This window comes from Camelus ferus, chromosome 4, assembly GCF_009834535.1.
Source record: "Camelus ferus isolate YT-003-E chromosome 4, BCGSAC_Cfer_1.0, whole genome shotgun sequence".
In the NCBI taxonomy this organism is placed as follows: domain Eukaryota; kingdom Metazoa; phylum Chordata; class Mammalia; order Artiodactyla; family Camelidae; genus Camelus; species Camelus ferus.
The window spans coordinates 12984508-13004231 of NC_045699.1; the positions used below are offsets into that span (position 1 = coordinate 12984508).

General features: G+C 39.9%; 2 protein-coding genes across 7 annotated transcripts in view; one reads left to right on the top strand and one right to left on the bottom strand.

Moving 5' to 3' along the window:
* MOB3B (MOB kinase activator 3B) overlaps nt 1-19724 on the top strand; it is a 201850-nt gene that overhangs the window by 3829 nt on the left and 178297 nt on the right. The gene's annotated exons all lie outside the window — the stretch shown is intronic.
* On the bottom strand, nt 933-2229 carry IFNK (interferon kappa). The gene has a single exon (XM_006189899.2). The coding sequence runs from the start codon at nt 2227-2229 to the stop codon at nt 1531-1533; it is 699 nt and encodes a 232-aa protein (XP_006189961.1). The 3' UTR covers nt 933-1530.

A 19724-nucleotide genomic window follows, 5' to 3' on the forward strand; every position in this document is an offset into this window, starting at 1 on the left:
GGCATTATTAGAGAAATTCATGGAGAATATCAAGTGTATACTTTCTACTTAGTAGCTTGCATGCCCCAGCTCCTTTGTAACTTGTAATGCTCCTTTAAAAATTTAGAACAACTATGGATGAGTTCTTTTTACTAAGTGAATTATACTAACTCTTTTTATTGTATGATCCTCCCCCGATAACCACTAGTTCTTGTTTTTTTAAGCATTTCTTCTAACGTTTGGACTGAATTTGCCTCAGTTTTATCACAAGACTTTCTCTTTTTGACCACACCGTTTGAGCCCTGTACTTGGATGAATCTTGAATCTAAACAGTTCAGCAGCATGCTGTTAAAGCCATAGCAGGGGAGGCCTTACAAGGGCCCAGCCAGGTACATTTCATCCTCTTTGATGCATTCGAATGGCCACAATCTCTTTGGTAATTCTTGCTTGAAGGTAGATGATTCTGAAATGGGGTAGAGAAGAGAGAGAGGAAGAGAAAATTAATTTCAGCTAGAAGATGAATGAATACAGATGCAAGACCATAGCAGAAAATTTAAGTAAATAATCTGGGTGATCTAGGAACAGAATAACTTTCAAAAAGGTGAAATATTTTAAAGTGTCATGTGTTATTAGGATGACTAGTTAATTTAACAAACAAAGTGGCCCTCTGGGAAAATCCGATGTCTGACTGTAGGTGTTTCATTTCAGGCACAAAATAAACAAAAAATAATGCAAGGCATTTACTACCTTTTTCTGTGGCATTTTCCATGCCTTTAGATGTCAAAATTTAATATGCGTTAGGAATGAACTGTGCTCCCTGCATTAGAATCATAGGCTCTCAAAGTTTGAACAAAAGCTTACTGGTCATCTAACTCAACCCTCCAATATTACCGTGGATCTTCACTCTCTTAAAATAATACAATGCCAACCTACAAACTTAGTGTAATTTAAACAAAACAAGTTGAGAAGCATATGGACCAGAAATTTCTTTTCTTTCTTTCCTTTTTTTTTTTTTTTTTTTTTGCTGCTTTTTCAGAGGGTAGGGAGACAGGAAGGATTTTAACTCTATGGGAGCTTGTATAGCCCTTTTAATGTGAACTTTCCTAGAATTAATAACCTTGGCACCAAGAGGGTTAAGTCTTTGAGGTATTACATTTTGCAATATTCTCTGATCCATATCCTCTAGCCATCGGCTTGGTGGCTTTCAAAGGTGACGGAGCAAAGCGAGTACAAAATAGCTAAAGGAAAGAGGAACAGAGAGTAGAAGATGGAGAGGGAGTCTCAGTCCTTTTATAGTGTCTTCAGGATTTCCTAACAAGATGCTTGGTCACCCAGGGGATGGTTGGCATCAGCTTTCTTAAGACAGGTGAATGGGGATGATGTTGTAAGGTCAAACTTTAGAAACAGTGAGCATTACATAAACTACCACCAATACAACCGAGGGGAGACTTCTAGGAAAGCCACAACAATCCTTTAAAAGAAGATGAAGGCAGAAGAGAAGGAAAAGGAGATTTTTGGAGAGAAATGGAATTTTAATTCTAAGAATATACCTTATTTCCTGCTGAGTAGTGCTGTGAATTTATAAAAGAAGTAGAAACATCTTTTGAGTTCCGCTCGGACGATCTCCCAGGCACAGTGACTGTATTTCTTATCTTTCAGGAACTTGTCTATCCTGTTGAAATATCTCCTCAGTTCGAGGTTACTCAGCTGGGAGACCGTATCTCTGGAGTGTTTCCTCTCCTCCTCTTCCATCTCTTTCATGTCTTCATTTTCCTCCTCCTCTTCTTCCAAGCATTGTTCCAGGTACCGTAGCTGCTCATCGAGTCCGATCTGAAGTTGTCTCAGGTGTTTCTCTTCCCAAGTGGATTGGAAGGTGTCTTGAATGAAGATGTTGAAGGCCTGGATGGCCATTTCATAGAAGGCTTCCTTGATATCCCTCTTCAGAGGCTGGGCATCAGATAGGATCTCTAGGGGCAACTCAAAAGCTTTGCTTTCGCTTAGACATTCTGTAGGAAATGAGTTGCTCATCCTGCTCAGGAGTCTCAGGTTTTGCCAGATGACTCTCCTCTGGTAAACATTCAGCAGGGTACAGTCCAGAGAGAAGATGCCAGTGAAGAACAGACCCACGAGGCACGCTGGCCACAGACACTTTCGAGTCACATCAGGCATTTTTTTTCCCCTGTCCCGAGCTGAAAAATCCACAAGACTCAAGGTTGACATTGATGTTTTAGGTCTTGCGTATTCTTCCATGTGCCTTTTATACACCTGAGGATCCTTAGTGGGGAGGAGTTTTCTCATTCATCATTTCATGGTTCTCAGGAGTTCGGCCCCTTTCCTTTGCCTCTGAGGCTTTTTTGACTTCAGGTGACTACGCTGGCTTTGGAAATGTTATCTTGTTTTTTGTTTTTGAGAAAAGTGAGCAAACCATTACCATTGCATTATCTTAGATGCCTGGATGATCCATCCCAGTACCACAGAATCGTCAGAACAAGACTGATGCAGACTCTTACAGAAAGAACTGAAAGCTGTGACTCTATACACTTGCTCACTCATGCAACGCTATTACATAAGAGAGAGAGAGATCTTCCAAGAAAATATTTTTTTGCACCTGGCCCTATCACCAAACATCTTCTCTCATTGAGTTAATCATAAACATTGGCCAAATGACTATGATTATTTGATTGCAAGGCCACTAGAACATAACATAGCTTAGATTTTTTCCAATCTTGTTAAAATCAAACTCCTATATTTGGAAATTTTCTCTTTTTATTTGATTTTTGGGGTCTCCAAAAAGAGGAAAAACAGAGTTGGTCATTGAGCACAGCACTTATTACATAGAAGGCCAGGCAGCTTAGTTTTCTGCTGCCATTTAGAAAATGTTGAAACGCTCCGACTAGCCTTTCCGTTAGTTAAACCTGAACCAGCATTTAGCATCCCTGCCAAGCATTTTGTTTGCCTCTGTTCTCTTTAGAAGTCCTCCAGAGGGTTGTATGTGGGGGAATATTTTTCTGCCTCACTGACCTCTCTTTTGCAGTATCATGCATTAAAAAAAAACAAACTTAGATATGGCTTAGGCAGTATTTTAAAACTTTTGCTTGGCTATCTTTCCTTCTTGCTTGGAGGTTCTGTGCATGGCTTTTTTTTTTTTTTAAAGATTTTTTTTCCTGTTTTTTAAATTGAAGTATAGTTGGTTTAAAATGTTGTGTTAATTTCTAGTATACAGCACAGTGATTCATTTATACAAATATGTATTCTTTTTCATATTCTTTTTCATTATAGGCCATTACAAGGTACTGAATATAGTTCCCTGTGCTATACAGTAGGGCCTTTGAAAATTTTTTTTAATTGAAGTGTAGTTGATTTACAGTGTTAGTTTCAGGTGTACAGCAAAGTGATTCAGTTATATATATATATACACACACACACATACGTACATATATATTTTTCTTTTCAGATTATTTTCCATTATATGTTATTACAAAAAATTGAATATAGTTTCCTGTACTACACAGTAGGTTCTTATTGTTTATCTATTTTATATGCAGTAATATGTGCCTGTTAATCCCCAATCCCTTATTTATCCCTCCCTGCCCCTTTTCTTTAGGTAACTATAGTCTGTTTTCTATGTCCATGAGTCTGTTTTGGTTTGTAAATAGAATTCTTTTTTTGGATTCCACATGTAAGTGATATCATATGATATTTGTCTTTCTCTGACTTACTTCACTCAATATGATAATCTCTAGGTCCATTGATGCTGCAAGTGGCATTACTTCATTTTTTCATGGCTGAGTAATATTTCATTGTATATATACAGTAGGGCCTTATTGGTTCCTGTTTGTTTTCTACTGAGGAGGTATATGATCAGCCATTCTAGCCAAGCTAATTCACACCTGGCCCAATATTACTGTGGTGGTGATGGCCATCCATCATTGATGGTTTTCACTCTGTTTGACCAAATAACTGTCTTCTGGTTATGGCCAAAGAAAAAGCATTTCTTTCTCCAGGAATGTGAAATGGGGTGTTATTAAACAAGGCTAGCTTAATTATCACCTTAAAAAATATATGCATTAATTTTCAATAAAGTCATTTTAGAATGATGAACAACCACAGTTCCACAAACATGGTTGACTTTGGAAATTTGGCTTGAAATGTTCTTGTCTAAATCAGTTGGCTGCACCAAAGTCTAATTGTAGACAAGTGAGTCTTCTTAAAATCCTGGCTTTTCAGACTGGTTCCCTATAAAAGAAAACTTACTACCTATGTTACTCTATATGCTCTCTCTGTATGAATTCTGAATTCACAGAGATATTTTGTGGGATGACTAAGTTAGGAAAATAATTAGGAAAATGGGCCCTTTTATGAATTGACACAACCTTCCTGAGGAGAAGGATAGTGATACGTATCAATAACCTTAAAAATGTACATGATCTTTTGACTGAGCAGTGCTACTGCTAGGATTTTATCCCTGAGAAATAATGATGGATGTCTTTAAAGACTTAGCTGTCAGGAAGTTCATCTCAGTTAAAAGCTGAAAACAGTTTAAATGTTCAGCACTAAGTACTTGGTTAAGGAAATCATCAGTAGAAAACTTCTGTGCAAGCATTAAAAATTGTGTTGCTAGGGGGAGGATATAGCTCAGTAGTACAGCATGTGCAAGGGGTCCTGGGTTCAATCCCCAGTACCTCCGTTAAAATAAATAAATAAATAAAAGCATAGAAAAACCTAATTACCTCTCCCCCCAAAAATAGTTATGTTATGGGAATATATTTGGTTACTCGGATAGATACACTTAGTAGCTTAAAAACAAGCTTATGTGATAATATATAGAGTCTGATACCATATTTGTTAAATATAAACATATGCATACATGTACAGAAAAAAACCCAGAAGTATATATGCTATAAATATTGAGCTATATGCTATAAAAGTCTAACTGGAAAAATAATGGATGATTTTTATTTTTGTATTTTTACTTACCTCAATTTTTAAAGTTTTCTATAGGCAGTAAGTGTTTCTTACTTAATAAATCAAACTGTTTTCAAATGAAGTACATTAAATAAAAGAAGGAATATTATACATCTACAGTAGGATCAATACTTCTTTATTTACTTAAACATTTCTGTTCTAGGGTACTTTAAAAGGAGATGTGAAATTTCCCCAAGATTCAGTTCTAATTCAGTTGATAAGAATAATACAGAGAATATGGGAGTTCAATGTACTATAATTGCAACTTTTCATTAAAAAAATATGTGTAGGTTTATACACACGCACAGACACACAGAGTCTGTAAAATGCAAAGCTCTTCTGAGGGGCAGGCCATCTTACGTACCTCAAACAACTCCTTATACCTGAGGCTTTTTGAATTGTCCCAGTCAGAACTGCTTGGTCCTCTTTTGGGCAATGCTTTGTCCTCCTTAATTTTGGCTTTTTAAAATAAATAATTGCTGAAAGTGTTGATCTCCCAGTTTTGTATTCTCCCTAGCCACCCATGGTGCTTAGCATACCTCACAGTTATTTGAGATAGTTCAGTCATAATAAACAAGCTAAGAGATGGTTCAGTTGAACTTCTTTGTTAAAAGGTTCTGTCCATGGGTGATGGAGGTGGCTGGAGATCTGGCTGTTGTCAATCATCTTGAAGGTCCCTGTATTTTCTGCTATGAACATTTTATCATTTTACCCTCCTCACCCCAAATTTCCTTTATTGTCATTCCATATTACACCCTCATTTATTCAAGACTGTGTTTTTAGCATCTACTGCATGCCGATCATGGGGCTAGGTCTTCAAGGAGAGATGAGGTATGATCTCAAGGCATCCACGATTGGAGGAACAGTCATGTTCGTTCTGAGTATTGTAGGTGGCAGGAATAATTCATAGGTCTTCCCTATAGCATTCACCTCATTCCTCATGGGCTGTAAATATTAATTGATGATAATGTTGACAGTATTCATGACAAAAAAGGACAGATGATTGACATGCATGTCTTCCCCTCTTCCACCATTAGAATTGCTTCATTTAGCAGATAAAAATATGGAACACCCATGCAATATTTGGGATGTACCTATATGAAAAAAATCATTCATTATTTATCTAATATTCAAATTTAACTGGGTGTCCCATATTTTATCTGGCAACCCTACCCACTGTGCTGTTAGAGCACAACTTAGACATGGAGTCCTGTATGGGAAGCTTTTCCTCTGCTAGCTGTCCACCTCGTGCAGACATACATTCGATTGCATTTCTGTGTGCACACCTCCCTAATAACTCTGCACACTTTGAAGGGGGCACCTGCTGTACCAAAACAAAATAGTACATACACACACACGTATTCTCTCACACATAATTGCTCTGGTCAGAAGCATTATTGTGTGATCAGTCATCGGCCATGCCTCTGTTCTGTAAAAGCCATGCCATCCAACTCTATCTCAAAGTACAATCAGAAAATTGAAAAGAATGGCAGTGTAAGGAAATGTTTTTATTCCAGAATTTGTCTGTCACAACCGCCCAGTCCGTTACTGTGAGCTGTGTGTTCACGTGCTAACACTGTCCCCTGATACCTGCTCTTGTTTCTCTAGATGATTACTCTGTGGTCGGGCTTTCCTCAGAGGGAAAGCTGGTGAGCAGGGGCTGCCCTGCTGTTGGTGGAACAGTGTGAAGTCAAGGTGGATTACGAGGCTGACAGTCACGGGCAAGACCCATTTTTTTTTACAAAATGGAGATGAGACATTTCAGTCTAGACGACATAGCTGTGATTCAGCTCACGGGCATTTGGCATCTGGTGGTAAGATTCATGGCTCTCTGTGAAAAAGCAGGTTTTGAACCAGGGTGAGAGTCACATGTGGCTCATCCATGTTACTCAGGACATGGAAGTAAGCCATTCCATTTGCGGGCTCAGAAGGTGATGGAGCCCAGGAGGGAGCTCAGAGGTGGGAAGCCTTGTGTCCACGCCTGGGAGTGCTTTCCCTACGGCATGTGGACCACGGTCACCACAAAGTCGTGTGCAGCTCTGTTAGCCCAGACCAACCCTGAAGCTCCAACAGCTTGTCATTTCATTCATTCCCACTGCCTCCCGCCTTGGGGTCTGCCTCTCCCCTGGTCCTCTGGTCCCTTCCTTGGCTGTTCTTCTCCTAATGATGTACCCGATGTAGTGATTTAAGTGACAAGTCATACGTGGATATGTTCATATTATAACAATTTAAACACTTCAGGTAAAGTGAAAGCTTTGCTTGCCAGCTCTGCCTCACGTCATGCCTCTCTGCTCCCCTGCGGTAGCTACAGTTACCAGTTTGGTATGTCCTTATTCGAGATCTGTCTCCCCATGAAACGCTAAGGTCTGTCAGCACAGGTGTAACTGCTGGCTTGTTAGCTGCTTGTTCTTGAACACCTGCAGGACCCACAGATATGGAGAGACACCTGGGCCACTTCCAGGGGTGATATGTGGCGTGGGAGTAGGGAGACTGGTACATTTTTTTTTAATTGACAAAACAGGATTATAAAAATTGTGATAAGTTTTGAAGTTGAAGCTTAAGTGTATCCCTGTGAGTGTATATGTGACATCACTTGGACGTAATTTTTAAAATCTGTATTATAAACCCTTCAAGAATATGGAACCCAGGCTAAATGGCACAGTGGACCTGGACCAGACAGATCTGGGGTGCATTTCATAGTACCCTGCGTGTCATAGGTGCTCAGTAATTATTTCTGGATGACTGCCAAAAGAAGATAATGAAGCCATGTCTCAGTGACAGGGAAGTGATTCAGTGGTTTTGTTCTGCTGTAGAGATATGGGGAGGACAAAGTCAGGTGTTGGGGAAACTGGAGGAGTTCACAGAAAGAGAGATGGCAGCTCAGGCATTCATTCAGTGTCCCCCTCCACCGACTTCCATCATCTTCTCTTTGGGATTCCCTGAGGCTGGTCGGGTCCTGAGCACTGTCATACCTCTACTGTGCTGCTATTACTGAGTTCTGGGTAGTTTGGTTGACTCATACATCTTTCCCTCAAGCAGGCAAGAAATGTGTCATTCAATTTTGTATGCATCGCGTCTCTTAAGTAAAGACATTCAGTGTCTGCCATGTGATTTTTTTTTTTTTTTTTTTTTTTTGGTATTAACTTGTGCTGACAAAACTGCTAAGAGATTCCAAAATCATCCCTTCCCCCTTCTCCCTGAATGTTGCCACTTCTTTGTGTTAGGTGCTCCCGGTAAGTGTCATTTTGTCATATCACCATTATAGAGGTTCTTGCAAACTTACCCCTGGTTCTCTTTTAGAGCCCAGCTTCAGATAATAGACATAGTCACTTCCTCCACAGGAATAATTTGAGCTTTTAGAAAATGATCCCTGAGAAAAAGACATTTAAAATGGTGGAATAAGGATTTAAGTAAATAAATATGTACCATCAGTAAAACCTAGTCTCAGTTTGGGGATTAACAGAACAGCTCCCATCTAAATCTTTGTTCCACTGTTGTTTCTCTTGGTCTGTCTGAACCCTAATGGGGCTTTCACTTCTGAGATGGTGGCAAACATTCAGATGAGAGAGGTCACCTACCAGAATAACTTTCTCCTTTACCCCCGAATAGATGTGGGTTTCTTCCCAGACCACATCCGAGTATGCCTGTAGTCTGGAAAAACCACAGGAGTGGAGCGAGTGATGGACAGAGATGTCCTCTTGTCTTGGGTAAATATTATAACAGACAGAAATGGGGACAGTGTCTTCTTTTAATTACTGTCAGTTTGCATGTGGTCATAAGGTTTCCTGACAATTATGAAGAACAAAGAAAAGCATTATTATGCAAAAATTTAAGTGGGCTTTTCTTAGAAGATTCACATACCCCAAATTTTAGGTTTTTTTTTTTTTAATGTGAGCAATGCCTGGGTTTGAGGGTGGTGTCAGGAATAATCTAGAGCCATGGGGACTTGGGTGGGGGCTCTTTGTTTCCGACAACACTCCTGACCCTAAGTAGCCTGTGAAGTGCAGACTCTAAATCATAGGCTATAGGGTTGGAAGTACGCTTAGAGATAGACTGTTGGAGTCAGAGAGGTGAAGTGTCTTATGCAAGGTCACAGTGCAACTTGGGGGTTAAGTCAGGCTGAGACCCAGGTCCTCTGACCTCAAGGCCATCAATGTATCTTTCAGTGCAAGTACAGAACTTCCTTTGCTCTGCCTCCATTGAGAGGGGCAGCCCACCTGCAGCCAAAAGCAAGGGGATTTTGGAGGCTGACTCTGCTTCAAGGCCAGGCGAGGATGTCATGACTCAAGCTCTTTCTGGTACTTCATAAGGGCTTTTCAGCTTTGTGAGGAAGGCGTTAGCAAAGGAGGAAACCCTGAGTTTGACACCCCTAATATTTCTACAAAGTTACTTAAAATTTTGCACATAAAGACTAGTAGGTTTCCCAGATTCATAGGTCAGTTCAGGACTAGAGTGATTGCCTTAGAGAAACCTGGAATAGGTTTCCTGAGAGACTTCCTCCCTGTCTGAAATTAATTTATTTATGGATTCATTTACCTATTTTCTTTGTTTTCCATCGCATCTCCAGTGCTTAGGACATAGCATGTGCTCACTAAATATTCATTGAACAATTAGGTGTGTGTTTCACTATTTTATGAGTATGTTTTAATTTAAATTGAATTTCAGACCAGGTCAATAACTGCCTCTTGGTAGAACTGTGTAACTTTGCACAAGTCACTTAAACTTTCTGTACTTCATCTATAAATAGGGATAATAAGAGTAACTACCCCAAAAGGTGGTCGTGGAGATGTAAATTGCTAATAACAGTGCCTGGTACATAGTAGGTGGTCAGTGATGATCGTTATGATCATCATCATCACTGTCGTCGTCGTCGTCGTCGTCGTTGTCGTCGTCGTCATCATCATCATCATCAATCATCATCATCATCATCATCATCATCATCTGTTGCCTAGAGCATAAAGACAATGCTAAATTCCAGGAGGACAAGAGTAGGAAAGGCATATGTATCCCCTGTCCTTGCAGAGATTCCTAGAGGCAGTGATATCTGAGCTGAATCTTGAAAGGCAAGAGCTGGTGGGAGTTTGAGTTAGGACAGTGATGGTTGGTGTGGAGAAGAAGGGAGTTAACTGGGAGGTAAGACTGGCAGATCTTGGTGATTGATTTGTAGTGGGAGGGGGAGAAAAAGGAAATAGACCTGGTAGAAGCCCCATTTTCTAGCTAGGTATATGGTGTTGCCACCAAGAGGTAGCATGTATGAGAAGGAGCAGGCTTAGGGGAACAATGGTGAATTCTGTTATAGATGAGTTGCTCTGAGATGTCTATGGGATAGCCAAGTGGAGCTGTCCATTTGGCAGTTGGATAGATGAGGGCTGGAGACTGATCCAGGTGGGAGAGAGGGATTTGAAAGTGTCAGTAGAAGCTGTGGGTGATAATTAAGACCCTGAGAATCAGTGGGTTGTCCATCTAAAGAGAATATGTTGAGTACAAAAAGAAGTGTGAGCCAGTTTCAGAACCTAGGAATCTCCTGCATTTAAAGATGGGCAGTGGAGGAGAAAACTGAAGAGGATGGTCACAGAGGTCACATGAGGAGAATGAGGAGTTTTCTGACCCTTTATCTACCTGTTTGCCTAGATAATGCTTCACAATCCTTCTCAACACAGCACTCTAAAGCAACCATTCCCCACTAACCATCATTAATCTAGGCCTGACGCCATTTTGTAGATAAGATACTTGAAGCTCAGAGAGGGGAATTAATTCCTTTAAGTCTAATGTCAAAGCCTCTCCTTTCTTTCCTCCTTTGTGCTTTTCTAGCGTATGTCTCCCGTGAACTCAGTTCTTGGCAGATGTCACCTGGATTGACGTTGGCTTGGTTATTTCACTTTTACCATTTGGGGCTATGGGATTTGGGGAATGTATTAGTTTCCTTGGACTGCTGTAATAAATTTCCACAAACAACAAACAACATGGCTTCAAACAGCAGGAATTTTTTCTCTTATGGTTCTGGAGTCTAGAAGTCCAAAAGCATAGTGTCATCAGGACCATGTTCCCTCTAAACCTTCTGGGAAAGACTCTTTCCTTGCCTCTCCTAGCTTCTGGTTATTTTGGAAATCCTCCGTGTTCCTTGTCTTGTAGATGCATCACTCCAGTCTCTGCCTCCATAGTCACGTGACATTCTCCATGTTTTTGTGTGTCCCTCTGTCTTCTAGACATAGCCTTTAGGTATTCTTTGGTGACAATCTACATAGTTATTAATAATAATAAAAGATACTATTTATTTAGCAGTTACTAAGTACCGACTCTTTATATAAGTTATCTTTAATTCTCATAGCCACTATATGATGTAGATGTCATTATCCTTAATTTAAAGAAAAGGAAATGAAAGCTTGAGGAAGACTTGCCCAAGCTCACATAGCTAGAAATCCAGAGAATTAAGATTCAAACCCAGGTCTGTCTGAGGCCACACTGTATTTTTACAAGATCTAGGGTTGAAAAGGTTTGGTGTAAAATCCACTGTGGGTAGCTACACATTAAAAGCCTATTTCATTCCCTAAAGGATTTGAAGGAGCTTCTAAAATATATACAATACAAGAAAATAAAAATGGTTAAAGAAATCAGAGTTGAGAGAAAACAAGATGAACTCAGAGGTACAGTTTGAACATAAGCATGCTTATTATGATGTCCAGGGTCATTATGGTGGAGGGTTGCAGATCTGTCCCTGGGCTTTCTAGAAGCAAAGAGGAAATATGACCTGTTAAAGTAATCACGGTATCCAAAAGATAAAACAAACTAGCAACAAAGATAAATCCTCAGTAGAAGCAAAGCTTTTCTTGGTACAGAGTCCTGGGCAGAATTTCTCCTGCGGGCCTTCAAGAAGAGAGTGCTGTGGGATTTCCTGAGCAAAGACCTCAGAAACTTCCTTGCAGGAGTAACCATCCCGGCATCACCACCGCATGCATTGCAGGGCTGACTCTTGTAACCTCCCTCTGTGTAGGCAGATGTCACGTGGCTGATGTGCATTTCCTTGGTAGGCTTTCTGCAGGGGCTTGCTGAATTTCCTTGTGTTGAGTTACAGAAGGGTGTTCATCAGTTCTGGGATTGGGAGAGCGTTTCTTCATCATGGCTCAAAGAGGGGAAAAATGTAGTCACATGCATTGGCGTTCTCAGGGTGTCCAGTGTGGAGAGACTGCCCAGACATTTCCAGAGCCCCTGCCCAGATCCAATCCTGCATTTCCTATCACATGTACAGAGGAACTTTGGGGAAAACTGTCTGTAGGCATGACTCTCCTCCATTTAGTCAGAGCTGGGAAAACAAGCTATTTTGATGGATTGACCCAGTGCCATCAATAAAAAGTGAAGTGTGTGCTGGACTTCCACAGTCGTAGGCTGGAGTTGCTGTCTTCCTCTAAGGGTTATAGTCTTAGATATGGGAACCTGAGGAAGCAGCCTGTGGTTTTACCCTAGATTAAGGGGACTTTTTTGTCTCCTGAAGGAGCTTCTTCATAAGTTGGATAGCTTAAAATTCAAAGCAAAGATAGCCTTATGTCCCCAAATACTATAGATAGTTAAATATTTAAGACATCCTCGTGGGACTATTAATTTTGCAAACTCAAGCATTTTTTACTTGAGAATAGAACTCATCTATGGATGGCTTCAGAGCTAAAACTTCTTAATAAATTTCCAGGAGAGATGCAGTTATGAGAGCAGAAATTGGCATTGTCCTATAACCATTCCCACTGAGACAGTGCAATAACATTCGTTGCCAAATGTGATAATACAGTTTCTTATGGATGGTCCATAGGACAAAGAATGCTGAGATTATCTGCTGCCTATAATCTCATCCATCCATCCATCCATTCATCTCTGATGAAATGATGCCTGAAACAAGGTAGTAAAACAGAAAAAGAGGTGAAGAGATTCAGATCCTATTAGAGTGTCCATATTTTCAGACAATAAAGAATAAAATTTTAGGATGTTCTAAGTGTTATGAAGGAAATAAAGAGGGCAAGAGGGTAATTGTGAGGGTAATGGCTGAATTAAGACTTCAGGGATGAAGAAAAATCAGCCATGTAAGAGCTGGAGGGAGAGCATATCAGGTAATGAGAAAAGTATGTTCAAAAGCTCTGATGGAAAAGAGCTTGGGATATTCAAGGGACACAATGGAGATTGGTTGTGCTGGAGCGAAGGGAATGGGGAGGTTGGTCCCAGGATACGTTGGGGGTGTGTAGGGCATGGCAGCCATGATGGAATCCCAGTTTTATTCTCACATTAGTGAAGACATGAAAGAATGCTAAGCAGGAGAGTGGTGTGATATGACCTGTGCTTTAAAGAGAACACTGTAGGGACTCATTGCAGGGAGCAGTTTGGAGAAGGGGCAAGAATGGAAGCAGGGAGGCCCGGTGGAGAGCAGATACTTCAGTAGGCCAGGTGAGAGTAGTGGTGGCCTAGATAAAGGTAGAAGCAGTGGCAATAGAGAGAAAAAGACGATTCAAGAGATGTTTTTACTAAGTTGCTTATGATGCATTTGGGTCCAGGCTCACATCTGTGATCACCAAAGGCAGTTTTGCAGAAACAACGTTGCTAATCCATTGGATTATAAGGTCTTGACTGAATTAACACTATATTTTTTAGATAACCAGTAAGTCATCTCATTTGGCATTATATCTTTAACTAGATGGCCTTAAACTGGGTTAGGTCCCTTATACTTTGGACAACAAAATGAATAATGTACTTAATTGGACTTGGGTTGGGATCAAAGCTTGAATTTCCCAGGGTTAGCTGGAGGCTTAAGTTTCTGAGAGTGTCCTCTTGATACATAACAAATGCATATCCCTGTACACTTTAACAGTTTTAAGTAAAATAGTGTGTTTCAGGATCAGTTTAAATTGTCTGTAGTCAAACCATAATGGAATATAATCACTATAATACGACAATTCTGAAGTTAGTGAAGAGATTCTAATCTGTTATTTACTCAATATAGATGAAAACCTGTAGATAACAACTCCAGTTCTCTCCAATTTGGTTCTCTAAAAAGTCTCAGAAATGTCTAATTGTCAGACATGTCAGTCCATACCAACACTCTGACACAAACTAACTATACTCCCACGAAACACAGGTGTTTGATGGGCCGAGTCAAGAGGTTCTTGTCACTAAAGTTAAGCAGTGGCGGACTTTTCTTGTGTCACAGAAGAATTTTTAAAATGGAATGAGTGTTTTGTATTTCAATGTTTGCAACAACATTTTTAAACTTTTGGCACCTCTGATGGTTTACCTGAAGTAGAAGCTGGGTTACAGTGTTATCTTAGTTCTAGATTATTTCGTTATTTTATGAACTAGTGCCTGATTTGGCACACAAAGATTAGAGTCATTATTTTACATATAATTTCTCAGTATTTCATAATTTTGCAAGAATCCAAGGGCTTACAGATGCTCCAAAGCTACTGTAAAAAACACATCTAAAAATGTAGAGTGGCTCATGCATGATAGAAGTATATGTCTCTCATGTAAAATTTGGGAAGGAGGTGCTTAAGCTGTGGTTGACCTTCTTCCAAACAGTGATCACGGACATAAACACTTTCCATCTTGTGGCTCTGCCATCTGCCATGTGGCTTCCAAGGTTTCAGGGCTTATCTTTATCGAGCTGGAGCAAAATGGCAAGAGCTGGAGGGATGTGCGTGGGAGCATTGTGTGGGTTAGGCTCGGAGGGGCACACATCACTTCCAGTCACATCCCATTGGCAGGAATTTAGTCACATAGTCACAGCTGAGTGCAAGGGATGCCAGGGTTATTTAGTCCGGCCATGTGCCCAGGAAGTAGTGGGACTACTTTGATGAACAGCTTGCCCATCTCTGCCATGCTTCTGATTCATTTGGAGAAAGTCTCACAATCAGAATGTGTTGGCGCTGGTATTAGTTGGCTTGGGATTGGGCTGGCATGATGGGACACATTGTCGATGATACCCAATAAAATTTTTTTAGAAATGTACTTGAAGAGAATTGGCATTGTCAGCCACCTGGAAACTTTCTAGCGAGGTTATTTAAAGAGCAGCAGAAGAGGTACTGTTGAAATAAAAGATTTTCAACTTTTTTCCCCAAGGCTCTACAAATAAGAAGAGAAGTGATTAATTTAGTGTCTTTTTAAAAAGCATGCTTTCCTTACAAGAAATCTATTTTGGTAGAAAGGTAATGTCATTTGCTTTCTTTAAAAAACAGGACCCACGGAACTTATTTCCTGTAAGTACCAACATGTAGAAGACAGTCCTTCAGTACCATCCACAGCTAATACTACACTGAGCATTAACCATGTCTCAAGTATAGAATTACTAAGTTTGCATTCATTGTTTCACCTTAATATCAAAAGAATCCCACAAGATCCCATTTTACAGTTTTGAGGACTCAAGGTTGCAAAAAATTACATAATTGACAAAGGTTACTTAAAATTCAGGTCTGCCTGATTTTCTGTTAAGCTATATTTAAGTGAAGATAAGTGTCTTGAGTATATCAAATTTTCTTTCTTTTTTAAAAAAAAAAAAGAGAATTGGTCACCTTATAACATCATAGCCTTAACCTCACAAAGTCGTTTTTGAGAAAGGACTTTTTTTTTTTTAATCGTTAAGATGGTAAACTTAATGTTATGTGTTTTTCATCACAATTGTTAAAAAAGTGATTATAACACAATGGGTAATATCAGATATTGGAGTGAAATGGTCTGGGTTCCAGTCCTCGCCCTACAACTTATCTCTGTAACCTTGGGTATATTACTTTTCTTTTTCTTTTTTTTTAATTCCTTTTTTATTTTTTAACACCCTTATTGTGGTATGGTTCCTGTACAGAAAATTACATATAATTCAGATGTACACTTTGATGAATTTTGTTAGATGTATATACCAAGTGAAACCACTACCACAGTCAAGATAGCTAACATATCCATCACTCTCCCAAAATAAGCTGAATACAGCTCGGGTCCCTTTTTCTGCCTGTAGAGGGCAAGACCCTTTTCCTCTCCATGCTGTCAGTTTAGATGCTGGAAGCTAGTTATGAGCTGTCACAGTTTGACTGGATGCAGGGGACCAGGCAGATACAATTCCAGGGCGTGGCTGGAGTTCATTTCTGGCTTCTGTGGCAGAGGGAGGAAAAAGCACTGCTGTCCCCATGAGAAGGGGCGAGAGAGGAGGCCTGCCAAGGTCTCCGCATGGCACAGACTGTGGGGAGCATCCCGGGGCTATGCCGAGTGAGCTTGGCTCCTAGTTCAGGTCAACTTGGAGAACCCTGATGCAGAGACAGGCTGTGTGTAGGACCAGAGCATCCTGCAGTTAGAAGAGGGGATAGAGCAATTTCACCACAGCATCTTCAAGTGCAGACAGTACGCAAATCAGTTTTCCCAGAGTTGGTTGCATCAAACACTAATTTTGCAAGAAGTTCTATGAAAGGAGCTTGTTGTGGTTCAAGAAATTTAGAAAACTATATATGTTCAATGTAGACTCACAGTATACATTAGCATATTAAAAGCCTCTAAAATCCTACAGCAAGACACCTGTTAAACTTGTATAACCCATGATATAACAAATTTATTTGACCACATACTTAAAAAAAAAAAATCACACTTAATAATATTCCGAGGAGCCAGTGTTTAGGGGAATTTACTTCGTGAAACACTGATCTAAATAGGTCATAAAAAGAAGATAATGTTAGAAAATTATCAAATCGAATGCCCAAATTCCAGTGGAACATTATATCTGTGGAGGACTTTGTCACAGAGGGCTGACAGCGTGTTTGAGAGTTGCTGATCTTAATGCATAGGCTTAAATACTAGGTTTTCATAAAAGGATTTGTGCCTACTTCCTTGTGATGTTCTCCTTAGGAAGAACGGAAGATGTTCCTGCCTGTAATCAGAATTTAGTTTTTGCATCCTGGTGGACTGAGGGTTTGGAGGCCACCTGACAAAACAAAGGATTTTCATCTGGAGAACCAAGTCTGACCCATCGGGAGTGGTGGCCTGGAGGTGCTGAGTTAGGGAAGCTTCTGAAAGAGCCCCTCTCTGATTGGCTGATGGCTGCCCTGGCTGTGAACCTGGGAAGGTGTGTCTCTGCCCATCTCTGGACTAGAGTTTCTACCAACAATCCTCGGTTGGCTGAAGGGTATTTTTTGTTTGTTAGTTTTGTTTTTGTTTTTAAATGATATTCAATGCTTACCTTTAATCCAGTGGGATTCTCTGTAGTTTTTGAGTTATTCAGAGGGAAAAATGCTGAATGTAGGATGATAACTTAGAGATGTAATTGTCTAGTCCTTCAACTATAGGGAAAAAGTGAAGAACAATTAAATCACTGAATGAGCATATTCTTGAATGGGGAGGAGATGATGGGATGGAAAAGTGTAAATATTCTTTGGTTTTGATCTTGTGTAGGAGTCAGATCAGGGACTCCACCAAGAGAGTCCTAGGTCCTGTGTGGCTGGACCTGCTGATACAGAGGTTGTTTGGGGTTTGAAGTGGAGAATTCTCTCATAACCACATTTGACCTGATGGCGGGCAGTGAAGTATGAAAGTAGAGCTTCACAAATAGGGAATAGATTCCAGTCTTTGTCCTTCTGGTTGAGGGTGTGCTTTTCCTGAAAGAGCCTCGGGGACTAAAGATAAAACCCAAACTGCAATTTTACAGTTTCCTTTTGTCTAGAAACATCTCTTTTTGTCAAGCAAAATACGAAAGGCTGCCTTAAAAAAATCAATTCTCTGACACTTTCTCTTGCTGGAGCCACACTGCTTTGCTCATCATCTCATAAACAGCCCCTTTTTTAAGATCCTTTGGCTGTAATTGGCATTTTAAATGAGGGCTCTTCTTATGTGTTTGGAAGACACCTGTTTGTGCTTTCTGTGATTTGGATTGCATGTTAAGAAAGCTTTGCAAAGGAAGTTGGCATTCATCGCTAGATACCGCATAGGTAAAAAGTCACGGTTCTGTTCCCAGTTCAGGGAATATGAGACACAGAAAGGAAGAAACTATAGAAGGTGAATCAGACTCAATTAAAGTGAATCTGCACCTCTGTTCTGCATTTCTGCTTTCTGGTCCTCACTTCAATGGTGATTTTTTTTTCCATCATTGTTTGGAAGTTTACCATAGTCCTGAGGTCAGATGAAGTATGCCAGAGCACTTAAGAACAAGATTAAGTTAAGCTAGGTGCAGATAAACAGAAATCTAACTGAAGGGAGGTAATTAGACTTACTTATTTATTATTAAACGGAGGTAGTGGGGATTGAACTCAGGACCTTGTGCATGCTAGACATGTACTCTGCTGCTGAGCTATACCCTTCCCCTGGAGGCTGTCTTAAAAGCTTGATTTTAAATGAAAAAATAAACTTTTAGTGATAACTGTAAGTTATGAATCATTTCAGCATAAAAATGGCAAAATTATTATACTATCCAATATAAGATGGTTCTGAAAATTGCAAACAATATTTAGAAAAAAATGATGCTCCCAAGTTGAGATCCTTCAGTGTTAGAATACATGGTTTTCCTGCGTACACACACACACACACACACACACACACACACACACACACAATGGTTTCCTGCTTCAACTTGTCCCTCAGAAGGTGGGATAGTGGCCTGATATGACTCATTTTCCTCACAGACTGGACGTCGCCTTTTTAACGAGAAGTGCCATGAGTGGAAAGCAAATTTGTAAATGTTAAAGTGTCTTCCCTGGGAACCTAAGAATGTTGATTACACTGGACAGTGTTTGAGTTACTCATCTTAATATGTACTTTGGATTAGGTGTGGTTAATATTCCAGTTATTAAAGTGAGATAAGGATGTCTTAACCTGACACATTTCCTTTCCATGTGTTTTAAGCGAGGACGTGAGTTTGTCTTGCCGGGACTATTAGAATAGTAATTTGTTGACATGATGACTTGGAAGGTTAATAGGCTTTGTAAACTTAGAGGGTTTACTCATCCCTTTCGAGAAGATTCTTCTTTTTTAAACAAAAATGCACTTTTCTTTTACATTTAAAAAAATTTTTTTTTAAATTTGGGGGGGGGCGGGTAATTAGTGGAGGTACTGGGGATTGAACCCAGGACCTCATGCATGTTAAGCAGGCACTCTACTGCTAATCTATGCCCTCCCCCCAGAAGGTTCTTGTTCTTAATTGACTGCTGAATCATGAGACAGGACTCTTGGGTTCTAGTCTCATCCCCTGACTTCTATGTGACTTTTCTTTTTTCCTCCATTTCTCTTTACTACCTGAAAGACGTAAGTCATTCGTAACTCTGAGGTGTGAAAATAAATGCATTTGTTCTTGTAAGTTCTTGGTAAAACACTTAAATTGTAAAACCATAAAACATTATTCCTATTTTAATAAAAGGAGGAAAACAACCCCCGAAGGCATTTAGGAACTTGATTAGGGTCAATGGGTCATGCAGTTTAGAATTTAAATTCATGATTCTTTTCTAGTCTGATCATTGGATGGTCATTTATGCATAGACGGATAAATTTAGTAACATGCACTTTAAAAATCCTATGTTAAGATCTAGTTCTTTTGAATCAGAGGTTGCAAACTGGCAGTCCACAGGTCTATTTTGGTCCTCAGAGATGTTTTTGTTTGCTCCTAGAAAGCACCGATTTTTCTTTTTAGTTGTCAACCTGTAGAAATACACAGATTTCACATAAAATGTTTGATTTCCAGTTACTCTTGGCAAATCCAACAATTCTGAGTCTTTATCCCCACATTAACAGCTGCTGCTAGTGCTGAGTAATAACTGCCCCCTTTAAATGGTGCGGGTGTCCCCGCA